Genomic DNA, 21,878 nt, shown 5'->3' on the forward strand with positions numbered 1-21,878 from the left:
ATTCCCGTTAGTGGTAAGTAAGAGAATACTCCCAGGGTTACTGGTTAGGTGGAAGACAGGCTCCTAGGATAGAAAACTATATTCCTATAGGAACCATCGCCATTAAATTGCAGGTAAACTAATTCATGTAATTATTTAACTCCATTCTGTTTTTTCAAGTATAATTTGTACCACACAGTATAAATGCCTATTTGCAAATTATTCAGATTCCTCCCCAGCACTGCAGGGATTCCCTAACACCAAATGCAAAAAACATTTCTTCTGTTGAACTGCCAGTCTTCCTCCTAAAACATTCTTTCTCCTGTTCAAATATCAGTCTAGTCCAATGTACTCCAGCTCTGTCCTGCAGGAAAAGCATTTCCGTACGTTTTTATTTCAGCTAATACCTGCTTTTCTACCTAAATATTAATTGCTTTTGTTGGTTTTTTTTAATTACCTGGCTGGGAGGGGGGGAAGGTAGGAAGGATGGTAAAGTAAGATGATCTCCCCCTTTTCTGAGTCAGAACTGTATCTGAAAGGATAAGAGACTGAAATTATCATTTCTTTGGAGAAAGAAGATTAATTTTAAGCTTAGCCAACTTGATGTCATGCCTTCATTAGCAGTAGAATAAATTACTGTCTGATAACTACCAGCTTTCTGAAGTAGACTGCTAGGTTATGTCTATGCTGCTGAATCGGACAGGTCTCTGAAGCCAAGTGGCACAGCCTGGCTCAGGCACGGAGTTTACGGCTAGTCCACCCTGTAATAGTTCTGCCTTGCAGACCACCAGCTGGAGAGGTTCAAAACAGAACCAAGGAGTGAGCTACCAGTTAAGCAGTGTGGACAATCGAGAGGTCAACCACTCAAGCTTCCTCCTGCACCCTACTTTTTTTTTTGTATAGGCATACCCTAAAATTTCTACCATATCTATGATTTTTTTGTGTATGAACTCAGTATATTTTCCAAAGTAAACCAAACCACTTATTTTAAATGTTCTTAACTACATTTAGGTGCATCACAGGACTAGATAAACCAAAATACAGTGTGCACATATTAATACCTAAATACAGAAGTGACCTTCTGGTCCCATCTGTATGTTAAATAAACACTGTAAAAACCAGATCAGTCCTTCTGCACAGTAGCTTCAGTGACTTGTGTGCATTTCCCATGGAAGAAATACACAGTTCTTAAAGGGCCTTCCAGGTCTGCTGTTGGCTGGATGGAAGGACGGGCCCTTCTGGAAATGCTTTACATTTTCAGGGGTTGCCCAGGGAACACTGATTTCTGCCACAAACTAGGGACTCTCATTCCTTTCCATCCCTCCTCCTCCTATGACTTTGTGAGCAATTCAAGGAAAAGATATGAAATTTATATAGATTTTTCACTACTGTATGTAATACTACCTAAGTATAGAAAATTAAAATATTTTTACTTAAGAACAGTTTTACTGGAAATTGCCATCAAGTTTATATAAATGTTTACATTTTCATGACTTGCAGCACTTCCACAGTGCAGAAATATTTCTTAGACAGAAAAAATCTTTTTTTTTTACCAGACGAGAATACAGTACTACAGTAATTAAAACATAACGGGAGCTAAACATCATACCTGTGTTGGCCTGAGAGTCAGACTTCTGGAAAGTAAAAGATGATGATCTTGCACGTTTTCGGAAACAACTAATGAAATCTAGAGAAATGTAAATATAATGTTCTGCAGGGACAGACTGCCAGGAGTTTTCAGCACAGTGTTATGACACAGAATTAAAACCTGACCACAATAAATTCTAGGAGTGACTTACAGGAACAGCTATAAGGCAGTAGCTAAGAGCAAGAAGGCTTTGGAATCTCAGTCAAGACCTGGCATAAAGCCCCAGGGAGTCTTCTTTATTTCTACTAAGTCCAGGGAACCTAAATCTTATAGCACTTATAATCAGTTCATAGCCCGTAGGTTCAGAAGACATTAAGAATGCTAAGTTACATTATAATGTAGCCTAAACATATAGAAAAAGGCAGCTAAGTGCTCATACAGCTGACGAATATACTTGGCCACTTTTCAGGGCTTCTGGAGTTGGCTTTCTGGTAAACGTGAGAGTTAAAATGGAAGAATTCTTGAGGTAAGACTGGGACATATATATCAGGACATAGTAAGTGTGTACAATTGACATAGTCTTAGTCTACAAGGATTAACAAGGATTTAAGTAAGGATCCAAACATTATTTTCACAGGCAACAGTTAGACCTATGAATAACCCAATATATTATTATACTGTTTCAATGAGGTGGTTATTACCATTTTCAGCTTTGCAAACCGGGTGTTCTGCAGGCCGCTGGAAAAAAAAAATAAGCATGAAAAGGTCAAGGAGAATTGAACAGCCATTTGCTAGACCAGGACGCAAAGTAAATCAATGCAGCACATATGCATTAAAAGCATTCTTTTTTTCTAGTTTCTAGTCTGCCTTATTCTGTTTTGAGACCATTTATTGCAAGTCTTAACCTGGGCTAAAATCCTTTATTACTGCTAGGATCATTGTCTATAGAATCCTCATTTCTCAGCATTTTTTATCAATTATAGGAAGTAAACAAAAAAGCTTTTTACCTTCAAAGGATGGTCCTTCTTTTCAAACACAAATGTCGGCTGGGCAAGCACTGATCTCTCTGGAAAAGAGATTGTTTTTAATAACAATTCTGTAATAGTACTTCTCAACTACAGTTCTCAAACTGCTCTGCAATAACAAACAGGACTTTACCCTTTTTTTTACAAGGGAGAAAATACAGAATTGCAGTGATGTACAGCACAGTCCACAAATAAGAAAAAAGCTAGAGTACTGAAATCCCAGCGTGAGTTTTGCCTAAGTAGATGCCACAGGATTTGCATTATATTTTTTTTACACTTCCTTTAGTTAAAAAGGACAAAAAAGTGCTTTTAGCCTTTACAAACAACATCACCTGCCATCCTTTAACAGTAAGGGTGAACTGCAGCTTTGCTTCTCAGAAAAGTGCAAGGATGTGAAATGCAAAATTATCCCAAAAGGAAAGCAAGGAAATGTGTTACACTTGGCCTCCCAGCCACATTCACACTTCCCATTCTTTAGTCTTCAGGTAAGTGAATGCCTGTCTAGTGTCAGTTTTAATGTGTGAATATGATATGTAAACATATCAAATTTTATAGAGAAAATTCTACTCTCAAGCATACCTCTGCATTTCTTAGGTATGACTGAAAACAGCTTTGGATCCATGGTCCTCTTTTTTTTTTTTTCCTTTAATGAGACATACCCAGTATACAGTTGCCTCACATCAAATGTTATGTTGGTTGAGAGTGCACTACTTCTACGTCTTACATTACTTCTTCAGGCTACTTTGCTAAGAATGAGACCTTCACAACCTGTGCAACTCTAATGGACTAACTTTGCTTGTCAGTGTAAAAGAAGAAGTTGTTTTCACCAATACCACCAATAAATGACATGTTTATTATGCCAATAAATGGACCAATTAAAGAGCAAAGAAGCAAACACAGATAGATTTTTTTAGACTACATCATACAAGATCCACCTCATGCTAGCTTGAGATGTCTGTAGCATGCAAATGGTAGAAACAATCAGCATCTGAGTACAAGCATATTTTCGCTGCATACCTTAGATGAATGAAGACCTAAATGCCTGTACTTATCTCCACGGGTAGCAAGGACAGACCAGGGTGACTACCGAACTGTATGACTGGCCTTTGGCCAGAGAAATCTCACACTTCATATCTTGTTAACTGACTTTTGACAGAGTATTTATCATGTACACACCATTTTTATAACAGTGGCTTCCTCTGTTACTTGTTCAACAAAAATGTTCAAGTGAAAATACACGGATCAGTATTTTTATCTTGGTTTGCACACCTATATCTGTGACCAACAACCAAAAAAACAGTAAACATTGTTAAAATAAATGCTGTGTGTATGTGAACAGGGGCAAGAAGCAAGAAACTATTACTCAAACCCAGCTATGCACAGACACAGCAGTAACAATACAGTTTTACTGTTGTTTAGGTTAATTTTGTACTTACTTTGGCACTGTGTGTGTGTGTGAAGGACTGAATTTAGCAAACTTGGCGTGCTTTACAATAAAGGTCTGGTTTGTCCTTAATAAAAAAAGGAGAAGAAAGTTCACTTTGTTCAACTCCATAAAAGATAACTCTCTGTCACTGAAAGTTGGAAGAAAATTTCCACAATCTGGTTACAGCTGGAGATCCGTGGCATGGCATCAGATGGAGCAGTTCCACTTCTATTCACTAGAGGGGAGTGGGACATATAAGCAATAGTATTTCAGTGCAATATGTTTTATTCAGTATAATAGGCTTTCTCCTGTCTCCTTAAAAAAAAAAAAAACGGGGGGGGGGGGGGGGACGGGGGACGGGGGACGACGACGACACGTGTATTCTTATTGAGTGACTCAAAGCATGACTACAGAAACCTTCATATTCTCCACAATACCTGACAAAGCTCAAAAGCTAGCAATATTTGTAAAGGCACATTTATGACTCCAAAGCATGGAATTAGCAAAGAGTGAATTGCTGTGAAAAAGGAACTGACTTTCCATCACAGAGCTGACTTTTGCTGGAGCTAAAAGGCTGTAGGGAGTTTGAAGGAATTAGGAAAGTTCACTATGATTTAAACAACAAAATTCCAGTAATAGTTTAAAACCTAGAAGTTCCTGAAGAAAAATTCATAACTGGTTGATTACCAACAGAAGCATGCGAAGTAGGGTATAGTGCTACCTCTTAAAGATAAATATGTGTATTTTGATATGGCAGTAAATACAAGAGATATATCCCATCAACTGCTTTCGAGCCAAAGGGAAAACTTTCTTGCTGTCTCTATATTTTGTCAGAGGTTGCTGATGCTGCCACAGTTATTTGTCATTTCTATGGTTCTCTACTGCTTCTACCCAAATCAAGAAAACCTTTTTGTCATTCCTGAAAAGTATTCTATGTAGCTCATCAATAAGATCTTCACTCCTCAATCAGGCCATTCATAACAGAGTTTAAAAAGTATATTTAACTATATATATATCCTATGCATAATTTCCAACTACATTTTGAACTTCTCAGACAACCAAGCACAAAATATCCGCGGCTGATCCCCACAGAAAAAGCGATGCAGAATTACTTCTGGATGTCACACAGGGCCATCAAGGAGTTATCACAACTGTGTCAACGTTCTGATTTTAACACCGATGAGCAACTTTCCGTGTCTCTGATCCGTTTTCTGCACTAAGGCTGACGCTGCCAGGGTGGGTGGCTGTGCTGGTGGGGGGAGAAGCCCCCCTGTGCCCTCCTCAGCAGCAGCAGTGGGGCATGCAGCCTGGCAGTGCCTGACTCCAGCAGCAGCAGCCATGGCCGGGTGCCCGCTGGCACAAAGGGCTGGGAACAGGGTGGGCTGAAGTCGCTCCTCCTCCTCCTCACCAACAGGACACAGGCAGACACAGGCTGGCGAGTGCCTGGTTAAGACTGGGCTGCTCCAGTCCTCTGCAGTTTGGTCCTCGTGGATGAAAGAGACTGTTGGAAAACTTACCAGAAAAACCTGCCAAATGGGCTGCTTCTGGCCGCAGGGACTGCAGTAATCCACCAGCTTCAGCCAAGAGTCCAGACACGGAACCTGCCTGTCTGCCCACGAACAATCACCACAGACTGGGCTCTCTTTTTCTCGCTGCAGTTCCCCTGGAGCAGCTCACTTAGCTCTTGGATGAATGGTTGCTGCACTCAGAGTTCAAAATCAGCCCTTGCCTGGAAGCCACATTAGAAATGACCAGTTCCCTTTCTCGAGATCTTCTTTGCATGGCCTCCTGGCTGTGCAGAGGCATTGTCAAACCTGCTCTGACCTGAGCTCTCTGACATGGAAGGCACCCCGGTTTCACGCCTGGTGCCTGCTCTGCTCTACTTATCCAGCATGGGCATCCCAGCTCCATCACTCTGCTCGGTGCTCTGCCTAGCGCTGCACATGCAGGCAATTGGCAGATTATGGTGGTTCATATGCCCAGAGGGAGACTGCATTGCTAATGTTCCAACTGAATGAAAACACAGAGATGCATTTTGGGGAAAAATAATTGCTGGCTGATGCCTAAGCCTAGGAAGCACTAGTCAGAACGACATGCAAAAAATTATGTAAAATTGCATTCACCGGCTTTGCCTGTATCCCAAAAGCTAGCATTGTCCATGAGGTTTATGGGTCCTTCAGCCTTTGCTGTGACATTCCACTCTTTTTTATTACTATTTCTTTTTCTAAAGCTGTAGAAACTTCCCAAAATATATATGTTAAAAACTAAGCGGGACACTGATGGTTTTGAAAATTCTAGAGTTATTATCATAGAGAACAGATAAAATGATCCTTAACCTTTGAGGGCTAAGGACACAGTGGAGAGGACATAAGTCCAAATGTCTCTCCAGTTTTCAGGCAGTCATATGCCTGAAGTCCTCTGTCAAAAGTGGTTGACAGTGCTGTGGCTCTATTCCTCCCAAACTGAAGCAAAAACTTTAAGATGGTATGATAGGAATTTGTGATCTTAACACAAGGTTTTTTTGCTTCTGACAAACAGTTAATTTTTGTATTTTCAGATTCAAAAGAAAATAAATTCTGTTGGATCTCCCCCATTACCAAACTTTCTGTAAGTCTGAAAACATTTAAATTCATATTCATACCAAATCCTTTCACATTTTTGTATCTGAAGTTAGGAACCTGTATGTATAAAAAGTAACAATAGAGGCTTTTATAACACTCAGTATGGCTGAATCCAGTGAAAGTTTTGAGCACCCACTGAATCTAAACATCAAACTGATTTTATATATATCCATTGAAGTGCTAAAATGCAGGCATCAGAGTTTGACAGCAGTTACAGTTCTTAGACTTGAATCATATTTTTCTCCTCCAATCTTAGCAATGTATACTGTCATAGAAAGGAACAGAAACTGATTTTCTCATTGAAATTTGTTTTCTGTTCAAATTGATTTGGTCAGTGATTCCCTTTAGCTAATTAAAAACGGGGTAACTATTCAAGGAATTATGCTTTCTGTGGCATCATTAGTGTGAAAAATGAACGAACAGATATTGGCTTTTCACTAAGTGCTGTGCTGGACAGGTAACAAGCTGCCCTCCTCGGGTCCAAAGTTCACTGCAAGGAAGACATTTGGTTTCATCCCTGCACGACCACCAGAGGACCCCAATGACTGAAAAGAGCAAGCGCAGTGGGGGTGGAGTTATTTAAATAATTTCAAAGAATATTGTAAATAGTTGTGAGAAAATAATGAATATGTATATGGCTGATGCAACCTTAATGGTATAAGTAGATCATATTTAAACTCATTTGGCGCGCCTCTGGCTAGATTCATGCACCCAGCACTGTGGTTTTTGCTCTTTGACTTTGCCTCACAATAAAGATTTCCGAACCTACCTTTAGTGGGTCACGTATTTATAACAAATTTAGGGGCTCGTCTGGGATTACCGGTTCTCCTGGCCCCAGTATCTTTGGTGACCGTCAGATAGGAGGCGTGCCTCACCGGTTTCCGTGAACTCTGACAGCACGCCTCTGACCATGGGACTGTTGGCCAAACACCCCAGAGAGAGGCAGAGGCTCTTAGAGCAAAAGCCACTTGGAGCTCCCTGGGAGGTAAAGCTGCAGTTGCCTGTAATTCAGGTGCACGAAGGCCCAAGTAAGAAGATGGACTGTAAGTATTACTCGGTTGGGTGGGAAGTGAGGGCTTGACTGCATGACTTAGTGAGACCTGGCAGGGTAGCCCCCTTCCAGGCAGCCAGTGTGGAGTCTTTCTAACCGTCGTTCCAACATCCCACCAGGTACTTGGCGGTTGAAGAGATGAAGCGAGTGGAAAGCCATGTGGAAGACAGCCCCAGGGAAAATATGGGACAGGGAAGTAGTAAAACGAGTCCCAGGAAAAAGGGGAGCCAGAGAATACCGAATGAAATACCCCCGGTCAGTCCACTGGGGTTGATGTTAGCAAACTGGGAAAGTACTGAGAAAACTAAGGATAAAGACAAAATGAAAATGATAAAATATTTTATGTGTTAGAGTGGACCAAGGAAGAGATTAGACCAGATCATTTGTATTGGCTTCGTTATGGGTCATTTGAGGGTTGGCTTTGTCAAGCATTAAACCACTATGTGAATGCCCGAGAACCCCCTAATCCAGAGCAGAATGAATACGCTGCTTGCTGGAAAGGGAAAATTTGGCCAGGATCAGTGGGAGTGTTCAGAGCAAAGGAGGTAGAGGAATCATGTCATAAATGGGACCCCCTTGAGTCCTTGCCCCCTCCATACCTGGTAGTTCCTAATGCCCCTCCAAGTGAGGACACAGGAGGGCCTGATGAAAGAGGAAGTATACCCTGACCCGACAGGACTCCCAGAACAAGACGGAGACAAACTGTTAAAGCGACAGCACCAGGTGCAGAGCAGGAAGTCAGAGGGTTTTTTTCCACTTAGAGAAGTACCATTGGGAGGGGCACAGAGAGGTGATTGGGTTTGTGAATGCCCCTTTGACTTCTACTGGAGCGAGGAACTTCAAAAAGGAGATTAAGGGCTTATTAGAGGATCCTCTGGGGCTTGCTGAACAATTTGACCAGTTTCTGGGGCCCAGTATCTACACATGGGAAGAAATGCAGTCCATACTGAGCATTATCTTTTCCCAAGAAGAAAGGCAAATGATTAGGGTAGCAGGCATGAGAGTTTGGGAAAACGAAAATCAACAAGGACCACCCAGAGATCAGAAGATGCCCCTAACAAATCCCAACTGGGATCATAATAATATGTCTAAAAGGAGAAATATGTCGGATTACCGTAGCCTGATCATTAAAAGTATTAAGGAGGCTATTCCCCAGGGACAGAATGTCGCAAAGGCTTTTGATGGGTGACAGGATAAGCATGAAACTCCTACTGAGTGGTTAGCCAGGCTCCAGAAAAACATGCAACAATATTCCGGAGTAGATCCCGAGAGTACAGAGGGGCAGACCCTTTTGAAAGTACACTTTGTTACCCATGCCTGGCCAGACATCTGCAGGAAGCTGGAAAACTTAGAAGATTGGCAAGAAAAAGGGCTAAATGAGCTACTAAGGGAAGCACAAAAAGTGTATGTGAGACGGGATGAGGAAAAGGCTAAAGTTAAAGCAAAGATAATGATCACCACCATGAGGAACGGGGATCTTCAGAGAAACAGAGGGATTCCCAAAGGCGGGGGGTGGGGGGGTGGGGGGGTGGGGAGGGGAGCAGCTGCTTTTACTGTGGGAAAGAAGGACATTTTAAAAGAGAATGTCCAAAGTGAAGTACAGATCTTAAGGTCTTTAAAATGACCCTGGAAGACATTGCGGAGGACTAGGGGTGTCAGGGGCAATTCCTCCTGGGGGAAGGATCCCACCTAGAGCCCTTGATAAATCTACAAGTAGGACCGCAGGAGGAAATATTAAAATTTCTAGTGGACAGTGCAGTGGAACGAACATCTGTGTGTCAAGTACCTCTGGGATGTGAAGTAAGCAAAGACCCAATAAAAATAATCGGAGCAAAAGGGGAAGGGTTTAAAGCTCCAATAATTAGACAAATAGAGATGAAAAGGAATAACCAAAGGGGCAAAGGAAACATTTTATTTGTCCCAGGGGCAGGATGCAATTTACTGGAAAGAGACCTACAAATTCACCTAGGGATAGGAGTTGTTCCCGATGAAGGAAGGATGGTGGTAAAAATTTTGAGGTTGACTCAGGAGGATGAGTTGAGAATAGACCCTAAAGTGTGGGCTGGGGATGGAAGCCGAGGAAGCCTGGGTATAGAACCCGTTGTCTTTTCTATTCAGGATGAAGGGTGTCCAATAAGGGTTCGGCAATGTCCCATATCACTAGAAGGATGAAAAGGGCTCCAACCAATAATTGATGCTCTGGAAAAGGGTACTCTTGAACCCTGTATGTCTCCTCACAATACTCCCATCCTTCCTGTTAAGAAATCCAACAGGACGTACTGGCTGGTCCAGGACCTTTGAGAAGTAAATAAAAGAAACATGACTCGATATCCTGTAGTACCCAACCCATATACCCTTTTAAGCAAAGTATCACCCCAACATAAGTGCTTTAGTTTAATTGATCTCAAGGATGCATTTTGAGCTTGCCCACTGGATAAGCAGAGCAGAGATGTCTTTGCCTTTAAATGGGAAAATCCCTACAATGGACGCAGACAACAATATAGATGGACAAAATTACGCCAGGGGTTTACCGAATCCCCAAACTTATTTGGACAAGCTTTGGAGCAAGTCCTCCAGCAATTCCAAACTCCCAAAGGAACACAGCTAATACAATATGTGGATGACCTATTAGTCTCAGGGGTGGAAGAGGAAAATGTATGGGAAACGACCATACGACTGTTGAACTTTTTAGAACTGGAGGGACTGACAGTATCCAAGCAGAAACTTCGTTTGTGGAACCCAAGGTCAAATATTTAGGGCACATAATTAGTCAGGGAAGCTGTACACTGAACCCAGAAAGAATAAATGGCATACTTTCCCTGCCTGCCCCACTCCTCAAAATAAGACTGAGATAAGGAAACTTTTGGGGCTATCGGGATATTGTACGCTGTGGATTGAGGGATACACGCAGGTAGTAAGATACTTGTATGACAAACTCATTGAGGAAAGTTCCACATGGACAAAGGAAGACAAGGCTAGTTTGGAATAACTAAAGACCAAATTGACACAAGTACCTGTGTTGAGCCTCCCTTCCTTGGATAAGCCTTTCTATTTATATGTAAATGTGGAAGGTGGTGTGGCACATGGGGTACTGGATCAGGATTGGGGAGGGATTAAAAAGCCTGTGGCCTTCTTATCCAAAATGTTGGATCCCATCAGTAGCCGTTAGCTGATATGCATTCAAGCAGTAGCTGTCACCTCAATTTTAGTAGAGGAAAGTCAAAAACTTACATTTGGGGGAAAATTGATGGTACAAACCCCGCATTCTACCAGAAATATAATCAAAAGGTGGGGAAATGGCTTACTGATAGTAGGATGTTAAAATATGAGGCCATCTTACTCAGTCAGGAGGATTTGACATTGGTGACCAGCAAGGTTTTAAACCCTGCTCAGTTCTTACATGGGGAACCAAAGGAGGAGTTAATACACGATTGTATGGAACTGATTAGCTATCAAACTAGAGTCCAAGAGGACCTAGCAGATTATGCACTCCCTGAGGAAGAATAAATATACATAGATGGATCTTCTTGATTTATCCAGGGAAAAAGATTATTGGGATATGCCGTAATCGACAGGAAATTGATGAGAACAATGGAAAAAGGAAAACTCCCCGGATCCTGGTCCACCCAGTGTTGTGAACTTTAGGCTCTAAACTGAGCACTTAGGCTCTTGACTGGAAAAACAGGAACAATATATACTGATTCTCGTTGTGCTTATGGTGTGGTACGCACATTTGGGAAAATTTGGGAAGAAATAGGATCATTACATTCAAAGGAAAAGGGTTGATACACAAGAGCTTGATTTTAGAAATAATAGAAGCTCTAAAGTTACCTGCCGAAATTTCAGTAGTCCACATTAAGGGACACCAAAAGGGAAATACTCCTGAGATAAAGGGAAATAATCTAGCTGACCAGGAAGCTAGGGATGCTGCTGAGCATGGGAATATCAAAGTGCTTGCAATAACCCATGAACCTACCCAGCTCACCTGAATTCCTGGGTTCAGACAGGAGGAAGAAAAGGAGTTGATAAAAACTGGGGGACCAAAGGACCCCTGCGGAAAGTGGTTCCTTCACGATGGAAGACAGATACTAAACAAAGAAATTATGTGAGAAATTATAAGGGAATTACACCAACAAACTCACTGGGGAACTCAAGCCTTATGTGATCACTTTTTAAGACATTTTGGGTGTACAGGGTTTTCATGATGGCCAGATAACTTCAGGATGTATAACCTGCCAAAAATATCAGTAAGAAGGCCATGAGGAGAACACCAACAGGGGGAGAAGTTTGGCATTTCGTCCCTTTCGAAGTATCCAAGTAGATTTTACTGAGCTCCCCCAAGTCCAGAGGTGGAGGTATTTTTTAGTGACAGTGGACCATTTAACCCACTGGGTGGAAGCAGTTCCAAGTGTAAGGGCCACTGCAAATGCAGTATCAAAAAATTTATTAGAATAAATAGTTCCTAGATACGGGATAATACAACAAATTGATTCAGACAGGGGAACACACTTTACTTCCAAGATAATACTGTAAGTGACTCAGGCCTTAGGCATCAAGTGGGAACCACGCACCCCATGGCATCCTTCAAAGTTCAAGACGAGTAGAGAGAATGAACCAGACATTAAAATGAGCACTTACTAGATTAATGGTGGAAACACAGCTATCTTGGGTGAAATGTTTACCCTTGGCTTTGTTGAGGGTCAGAACGCAACCCAGGACTGACTTAGGGATCTCCCCTTGTGAAGTTATGTTTGGATTTCCCTCCCTGATCTCACAGCAAGAGATGGCCAGTTACGAAGGAGGAAGTTTGGAAATTTGCAAATATATTGAAAGCATATCAAAGAATCTGGAAAACTTGAGGGAAAAGGGGCTGATATCTCAATCCACGCTGTTAAATTTTAAAATCCACAAAATAAATTCAGGGGACTGGGTATTGGTCAAAACTTGGAAAGAACATTCATTAACCCCTCAATGGGAGGGTCCTTTCCAGGTTCTACTGACCAATGAAGTTGCAGTGCGAAAGAGAGAAAAAGGATGGACACACATTAGCCCAATGAATTAAATTAATACCTTATAAAACGTAAAGTTAACACACTTTACATGGTGTTCTCCTTTTCTGCTTTGTATTAGGTTTTAAAATTAGGCTTAACTGAAAGCCATACGAAAACCTGTACTTTGAAATATTTCATCCCAGAGCTGGCAATAGGCTTTTTTTATTCTATTTATCAGTTGAGTGCCATTGCCCAGTTAGGTAGCAGGATTCCCATGTCTCGGTTCTTTCTTTTAACAGTTCCATACAGAGAATTTTTTTAAAGACCTAATGCCAATCCACTGGATTCTGCCTGAACTTCTACAATTCCTACAACTTTATACATTATTTGCATATCTCTTTACAATTAACTACCAATCCTGCAACCAGGTATTTCAGATTGGCTGAGCTACGAAACTGAATCCTTCACACAAGACTTGAAAAAACTCAACCAGTAGTTTGTAAGTGCCAACAAATACGTAATACTGGTAACAAAAGCTGACTTGTAAAAAATAACATTTTTCTCATAATTTCTCAAATTAAAGTAACAGTTTGTACTTCTTTGGTTTTTGTAGCAATCCCCTTTGCACCTCACAGGAAAACTTTTAATTCCGATATGGAAACCACAATTTTTACTTTACACAGTTGTGTTGGGTTTGCAGGGCAAGGTTTTGGTGGCGGGGGGCACAGGGGCGGCCTCTGTGAGAAGCTTCCAGAAGCTGCCCCCGTGCCCGGCGCAGCCCGTGCCAGCCGGCTCCGAGCCGGGCCCGGTGCTGGGCAAGGCCGAGCCCGTCAGTGCCGGTGGCAGCCGCAGGGATCGTGTATTTCAGACCGTGTATTGAAGTGCGACCGAGCCCAGCAGCCCCGCGGCCCCCGGGCCGGGGCAGGGGGAGGCCGGGGGGCTCCAGGCGCCGCAGCAGCGGCTCCCCCAGCCCGCGGGGCGGCCCCCGGCGGGGCGGGCCGTGCCCCCAGCCCGCGGAGCCCCCGGGGGAGCAGCTCCCCCCCCGCAGCCCGGGCAGGGCCCCCCCCGGGGCAGGGGGTGCCCGCAGGGGGCTGTGACCCGCGGGCGGCGGCGCTGGAGCAGCTCCGGGCAGGGCCCGCGGCCCCGCGGGGAGAGGAGCCCGGGCCGGGCCGGGCTGGGGCAGGGCCGGTGCCCCCGCGGGGGGCCGGGCCGGGCCGGGCTGGGCCCGAGGGGCTGCGCCCGCGGGGGGCCGGGCCGGGCCGGGCCGGGCCGGGCCGGGCCGGGCAGGGGGCGAGGGGGCAGGAGCGGCGGACACGAGGTGTGAACTGACCGCAGCCCCCCGTCCCCATCCCCCGGCACCACGAGGGGTGAGGAGGGAGAGAATTCAGCAGGGAAGTTGAACCCGGGAAGAAGGCGGGGTGCCGGGAAGGTGTTTTAAGGCTCAGTTTCCATTTCTCATGATCCTACTCTGATCTGATTGGTGATAAATTCATTTTCCCCGATTCGAGCCTGTTTTGCCCGGGCGAGCGCCCTGCCCCTGCCCCTGTCCCTGCCCTCACCTCCGCCCAGACCCTTTCCGTGGATTTTCTGTCCCTGCCCAGCTGAGGAGGGGAGGGATGGAGCCACTTGGGTGGGCACCTGGCAGCCAGCCCCGGCCAGCCCACCACAACAGTAAAAAAGAAGAAACTAACTTCTTAAAGATAATTGTCTTAAATAGCATAACATTCTGTTGTCTGTCTCCAAATAACGTCACTGACTTACAAAACCTTTAACTGCACCCAGCTTTCCCTCACAACATCCCAGTAAACATTACACAACACATAAGAACTACAAGAAAATGTATAATTAGATTATAATTTTATCCTATCAAAAGGTCAAGCTATGATATAGTATTTGCAAGTTTCTGCACTCTGATACACTATGGCGTTAATTTCACTAGCTTTGTATATTACTGCTATAATTTGCAAAAATAAAAGCAGAAACAGTTCTGCATTTTGATGTTACAGGCAAGATTGCTGGTTTGCAGGTCACAACTCAACCCAAATAAAGCTAAGCAATAACAACAAATTCTTGCACATAACATTGCTGTTTTGTTTGTTTCACATACAAATTAGCTCAACAGGAACATGTAATTGGGGAAGATGTTGAGAGGAAAAGTGGATTCACTGTGACTTTAGTTGCTCCATCCCCAGAGGGGATTTAGCATTATCAAAATACTGAGAAAATAAGCCAAGGGAGAGTTTTGCCTCTGCCATTTATGAATATAAACTGTGTACAGCTATTGCTTGAAAAAAACACTAAGACAAACTATTGTGCCTGGTATTTTGTGGCAATATATGTAAAGAGAAAGAAAGCAACAATCATCTAGCATGTCAGTGGAAGACATGGATCCAGAAATTCTTATAGTTCCATTCAAAAAAAAATTAATTATTTTGACTGTGCTAGCTGATAATCTCTCCATTAACATGTTGCTTCAAGAAGCATCAGAGTTAAAATATAATCATTTACTTAATTTATTATATTTGAAATAACTATAAAATATAATAAATTAAAAGGTAATACAAAATACGAAAATACTAATACAACCACTTTTTAAAAAAACTACCTATATTTCAGATTCTAAAATTGCAGTAACAGGCAGAATAGAAACAGACATAGTGAAAATATGCAGTAGGACAAATTACAGAATACTTTGCTATCCAGGCTCGGACTGACATTTAAGTATTGTTTCTGGCTTTTGATATGTTTATCAGTATTTACAGAGATGGACCATTTTCATTTAAAAAGAGGTGGTAAAACAGCAAAAACCTTCTGGCTAAGAACAGGATTTGCCAGACCTGCAGTAGAACCACAGTTTCTGTTTTATAAATGCTCATGAACTTTGCAACATAAGAGACAGCTCACAGCCAAGCGGGAGTACAAGGCTGCCAGCCAACATCTCTGGTCCCTCAGTGACCTCACTACGTAAGCCTTTCCTCTGCCAAAACTTAAATTTAAGGAAGATGACACAAGATAAAATGGAGTTATCTTAGAACAGTACTTTAGGCACTCAGCTTAACAGAATTGACCAACTTTAAGGGATACAGAAAAAGCTTTTAAAAATTTCACATTGCTGATACTGAGCAACTGCTCTACTTCTGGAAGCATTGTGCATTTGAGAACTCCAGTGGAATTCACATGCGCGGCTGGCTGCTCAGCACCTTTGAAAAATCACGTCACTTATTTAAGACTAAATATGGACCTGAAAATCTGCTTGCAGATTCTCATTTATTACTCTTCACATTTTTTATTTCTGTTTATGAAGCATATTCAGTACTTTTTAGGACAACTCCCCTTAAAAATGAACATCAGTTTTCATGCCAAGATGGCAGGGATTTCCAAGCAAATTTACCTTTTTTTTTTCTTTTTTCGAAGACATTGTAAGACAAGACTGATTAATTAATTTCCATTTAAATACATCACATGTACGTGGTGGGGGTTTTTAATTGGTAAACACTAAAAACAAAATGGGAAAATAAAACAGGGTCAAAAATCAAATTAAATTCTAATCTGGTCAAATGTCAAATCTCCAATGCTAAACAGAAGAGTTTTCAGAGATGCATGTTGCTATACAGGCAACAAATCTTCAAGTTCAGTATCTAGTCATACTTCTGGACTTGCAAGCTAATTGAATTTTTTCTTTCAAGATACTCTTCCAGTGAAGAGTGTCAGGGAATCAATAAACTTGCAACAAGTCCTCATGAATCTGGATTTTCCAAAAATGTTCAACAGGAATTGTTCTCAATAATTGGTCCAAAACCATGCAAAAGCGTTTTATGAGAAGAAATAGTTTCAGCATTATTAAAATAGTTCAAACATATTGAGATGAAATTTTTAGACAAAGCCTTTCATATTTTGAAAAACAACATTGTTGAGAATTTTATTTCTAGAGAAATTAAACATATACAACAGACATTTGGCCACTGGCTGTGCTTGCTGCAGAAGTGACTGCTCTTCAGTGGGCCATGGAACACATGGGCCATATTAAATATGAACTGTGGGTTACTCATCTTGGGTTCAGACAGCATCCTGTAAATACAGTCTAGGGAACTGGTAAATAACTGTACATATCCCCATTTGGATCAACTGAGAGTACATCATCAAAGAAGTGAGTTTCCGTTTCACTGTACTCAGAAAGAGGGAAGGAAAAGTTCATCCAATTAATTATTGCAAAATAAAACTTCTGGAAGAATTTGTCCTAGGGCAGCTTTACTGTACTGTTAAAGACTCCAGTCTTGCACATTCTTTGTTATACAAATAGTTCATAACCCACATAAATAATTTCACTGTCATCAGTGACAGCAGTTATGAGAGTAAGGATTCTTCATCCAGGCACAGCTGTGCGGAATCGGGCCCTAACTTTTTAAGGCATGTTCACTCTCTCTTCATCCACTTTTCTCAATTCTACAAATTATAAATACTGTTTCCTTGATCACTGTGGAAAGGATTCTTTTACCCAAATAACTGTATCTATTACTCCTAGCTTTCACTGTGGGTTTACAGCATGGCATAAAAGATTAAAAAATTAACGTACTTCAGCCATGGAAACTCAGCTGACAGCCTGTAAAAGTGTTTATAATTACAGCATATGTCACACCCATTCATCTCTGTAGGCACAGTTCTCATCTTTATATGGGCAAGACATAAACAGGCCTTAAAACAAGGGGAAAAAAACCAACTATCCCAGCAATACTGTAACATAGTCTTTGAGAGAAACTAAACCCGGTTGGCTTTATTTCAAACATCAGAGCGAAAAAAGTATTTTGGGGAGTCTCATCAATAAAATGTAATTCTAGCAGTGATGCAATGCCAGAAGTAACTGTGTCACTAGACCAGCAGGACTGTGCCAAAATATGTAACCAAGCATTGTTTTATAAACACTGAAGCTTCCAACATCCCAGTGCTCAGCACTTTTAATCTATCATAAAAGCCTGTAAAATACTCAATGCAAGGTTATTAAAATTCACAGGCATATAGAGCCTTACCATTTTCAGAGCATTGTACCAATATCAAATTTCATAAATCACTACAAAGTAGCAAAGAAGTAACACTCAGGGGGGTGGGGGTCGGTGTGTGTGTGTGTGTGTGTGTGTGTGTGGTGTGGGGGGTGGGGTGGGTGTGGGTGTGGGTGTGGGGGGGGGTGTGTGTGTGCGCGCGTGTGTGTGCGTGTGTGTGTGTGCGCGCAGAAATTTAACTATACAGGTAATAAAGCCCAGATCCAACAAGACTCATGCATGTTTAAATTTTAGGCATGTATGTAAACTGAACCATGTGTGCTCAACACTAAGCACATTAGTGAAAGGCTGGTTAACTGACAAATTAGCCCAAGCACTCTAAACTGTATCAGTAATAGCATCAGGTTTAGACCTTGAAGGTGCATGCTTCCTCATGCTGCTTTAGGTTCATTCATCAACCTGTGCGGTAAAAAATGGTTGGTGGCATCACCTGCAAAATGTCCTTAATATTACCACTTGTTTCTTTTACATCCCTTTAAAAAAATTTTACTATTACAATTTCATATAAATCATTCTCAGTTCTTGCCCCTTTTCACTACCTACATGATAAAGGATTTTGCTGCCCACCTCTGCAGTCAGTCACCTCTCTGAGGAGCTCGACTGTGCCAGGTTTGCTCCCGGTGCCCAGGGCGCGGGGCAGGGCAGGGATGGCTGGGAAAGTGCGCACTGCTCCTGGGTATGGCCAGGAAAGCAAGCACTGTTCCTGCCATCTAGCCCAGCATTTTGGAAAGCTGCAGGAAGTCCAAATGACAGCGGGCATCAACACCCTTAAGAGAGACCACTTCAGGGTGCTCTACAAATAAAAACCCAAACACATGCTATCTGGTAGTGTCTTTTCCTCAACTAAAATACAAATTGGAGGTTCTTGACAGATTACCACTAAAACCCTGCAATAAAGAAACCACAGCCACCCAAGCTCCTGTTTTGCGTCACCCAGAACACGGTTACCAACCGAGCATGTCCTTTGTGTTTATCCCATTCCCCACACCTCCTTGCAAGGGATCAGAGGGGGCGCACAGAAGATACCAGACCACCAAACGTACCTGTGCAGCGTTCCTCCCCGGGGCCGAGCCTGCCGCTGCCGGGGCCGGGGCCGGGCCGGGCGCTGCGCTCGGACAGGCCGGCAGTGTGCTGCGGGGCCCGCGGGCCGCCGGGCCTGTCGCTGCTGCGCGGGTCCGGCTGGGCCTTCGCACCGCGCCCGCATCCGACCGCAGCCATCGCCTGGACGGGAGCGCCGCACACCTGTACATAAAACATTCCTTTGGCATGCAGGAATTGGCTCGTTTCTCATCATGAGGTCCTCCGAAGTACCTTTATAGATACATATGCGCAATCATAGATGTATAGATTTTTTTTATGGAGAGATATTAGATGTAATAATCTATAAGCCGTAGCTGGGTCGACAATTTTGGATTGAGCCTTATCAGCCGTCCCCCAGGCCACCCGCCCCCCCACACTAGGCCGGCGTGGCCCCGCGGGGAGCCGTCCCCGCAGCCGCCACCGGAGGGTAACGGCGGGGGGCTGCGCTTCACCGGAGCGGGCGGCGGCCGCTGCGCCGGCCGGCGGGGGAGTGACGGCGCGCCGGTGCTACGGTGACAGCTCGCGGGGAGCCCTTAGCGGGGGCTGGCCGTTGGGAGGGGATATGTAAAGCCCGGCAGATTAGCATAAGAGGGCGGGCGGGGAAGCGGCCGGAGCGGCTGTGCGTGGCGTTTAACGGCAAAAGGCTGGGAGAACGCCGGGGCGGGGGGGTTCAGTCACGGGTGGCCGCATCGGCGTGTGCGGGGCGGGGAGGGCTGGGCCGCCCGCCGGCCCCTCTGCGGAGCGGGGCGTGAGGAGCCTCCCGCCGAGGGGGGGCCGCGGGCGACAGAATGGCGGCTGCGGCGACTTGTGGGGCTGTTGGCGCCCGTTGGCGCCTGGGGCGGCGGGCAGGGCCGGGCTGCCCGCGGGCGCACCCGTGGCGGCGGAGGGGAAAGGGAAGCACCGCAGAGGCTGGCTCGGTTCCCGTCGCGGCGAACTGCCCCCCCGAGGGCAGCTGCGGCGGCTGCACCGCTGCCCGTGCGCGGTCCCACCGGCTGCGCTGAGAGGACTGAGCATACCGGGTCTGCGAGGGCTTGGACGCCGCCGTCTGCCACCACCCTCCAGCCCGGAACAGGGCGACGGGAGGCCGGCAGCTGCCTTCCGTGGCTTGCCGCGGCGTGGACACTAGGACCTGGGCGCGGCGGCCAGCGGGCCCGAGGCTGGGCCGGGCCCCGAGGACAGCGGCCGGCGGGCGGCCTTGCCCTTGCCCTTGCCCTTGCCCTTGCCCTTGCCCTTGCCCTTGCCCTTGCCCTTGCCCGTGCCCTTGCCCTTGCCCTTGCCCTTGCCCTTGCCCTGCCTGGCAGCGCGCCCCCTGGCGGCGCGGAGCGGGGCGGCGGCAGGCCCCGCACGGCCCGTACCACACGCACCCGCTGAAGCCGCCCCTCAGGAACACGGCCCTGCTGCCCTGCCCGGTGTCTCATCGTGAAAGCCCCGTGCTTTTTCCCCCAGTGGAACTGCCGGTTTTGTTTAGCAACTGTCTCCTTTGGTATGCGCTTGGTATTGATTTTTGGGGCTCTTTGTTTTCAAAAAGAAGATGGAAGCATCGAGCAAAGCAGCCAAGTGCTGTGATTATTCCCGTGCTGACTTGAACCAAATGTGGTGCAAGCAAAAAAGGTGTTGCGGTCCACTCCTTCCAGATGCACTGTGCAGCAAGTTAATAAAGCCTAGCCAGTGTCTCCTGTTGTTTGCTTAAACAGTAACAGTCCCAAATTCTTCAAGTGAGAGCAGTTTCAGCCCATTATATTGCAGGCCTGGTGTTAAACTGCCTTTATCCTGATAGTTCAAGGCAAAAAGGTAGGAATTTGCTGAAGGTTCATCAGAACCATATGTCTAGTCTAGTTTCTCTGCACAGCCAGTACCAGATGTTTCACAAAAAAGATGCAAGAAGTCCAAGAGCAGGCAGATGTTGAGTAATTTCCCTCATTAGAGTGCCAGTGTTGGTGGGCATGCATGCTGACGTGTGCCAGTTTAACCCCTACTGCAGCAGAATCATAGAACCATTTAAATTTTTCCTAATCTAAACCTCCCCAGCACAGACTGAGGCGGTTTCCTCTTGCCCTGTCACTTGTCACCTGGGAGAAGAGACCGAGCCCCCTGCCTACACCCTCCTATCAGGCAGCTGCAGGGAGCCACAAGGTGCCCCCGAGCCTCCTCCTCTCCAGGCTGACCCCCCCAGTTCCCCCAGCCGCTCCCCACCAGCCTTGTGCCCCAGCCCCGGCACCAGCCCCCTGCCCGTCTCTGGACACGCTGCAGCCCCTCTGCATCCCCCTGGCAGTGAGGGGCCCAACCTGAACACAGGAGTCGAGGGGTAGTACCTTTAGCCTTAACTGCTGGTACCAGCTATTTTTCTGAACTTCAGTTGAATGTGCAGGCTCTGTACAAATCTTACTAAACCCTTGACTTGATGAGTGCATTTTGTCATCAAGGTCCATAGTTACAGTAGTGCACAAAGTACTGTTTTCCATTTTTTACTTTGCAAATTTTCAGTTTAAGTTGAATACTGTCTTGTTACTGGTATGTATTACAGTCTTGTTCTAGCTTCTGAATGTTTCATTGTTTTATAATTTTATCACATAATCTATTCATCTTCTGTGATAAAACTGTTCAAAACTTCAGTCATTATTCCTTTGATAATGGCTCCTGCTTCCGCTGCAGCTCTTGAGCTTTGAGTTGCAGAACACCCTCCTTCGGACTGAGATGGCCTACGGTCAACATTGCGGAAAAGGCAATGGCACAGACCTATGCCTGGTTTCTCCAGAATAATTTTTCATTTTCTTCCATGTTTCCTAACATCTGTTCAGTTTCCTGTCATATTGTAGATTGAACAGAGCTGTCATCAACTGTTTGGGGTAATGCCTGATTCCATTTTTTGAGATTATAACCATTAGTTTAGAATCCCATACCATGTATTTATAAAAGATTTTTTCTTCAAGACAGTAATTTCTGATTACTATTATGTCATTAGTCATAGTATTTGCCATTTTAGTGACTATTCACTTAGTAGAGTGGAAGACTTCTCAACTTCTTCAACATCTTCTCTCAAGTGACTGACTTAAATAACTCCTC

The 21,878-nt window shown here is 44.5% G+C and overlaps 1 protein-coding gene across 1 annotated transcript in view; it reads right to left on the reverse strand.

Annotated features, from left to right (window-relative positions):
• RANBP3L (RAN binding protein 3 like) overlaps positions 1–18,953 on the reverse strand; it is a gene marked incomplete at its 5' end in the record, with an annotated part of 40,952 nt that extends 21,999 nt beyond the window's left edge. Inside the window, 5 exons of the mRNA XM_080372624.1 lie at positions 437–511; positions 1,589–1,666; positions 2,269–2,305; positions 2,575–2,633; positions 18,779–18,953. Coding sequence (XP_080228750.1) covers positions 437–511; positions 1,589–1,666; positions 2,269–2,305; positions 2,575–2,633; positions 18,779–18,953 — 424 coding nt within the window. The remainder of the gene's footprint in view (positions 1–436; positions 512–1,588; positions 1,667–2,268; positions 2,306–2,574; positions 2,634–18,778) is intronic.
• Positions 18,954–21,878: the final 2,925 nt, after the last annotated feature.

The sequence above is a fragment of the Falco punctatus genome, assembly GCF_963210335.1.
Source record: "Falco punctatus genome assembly, chromosome: Z".
Lineage (NCBI taxonomy): Eukaryota > Metazoa > Chordata > Aves > Falconiformes > Falconidae > Falco > Falco punctatus.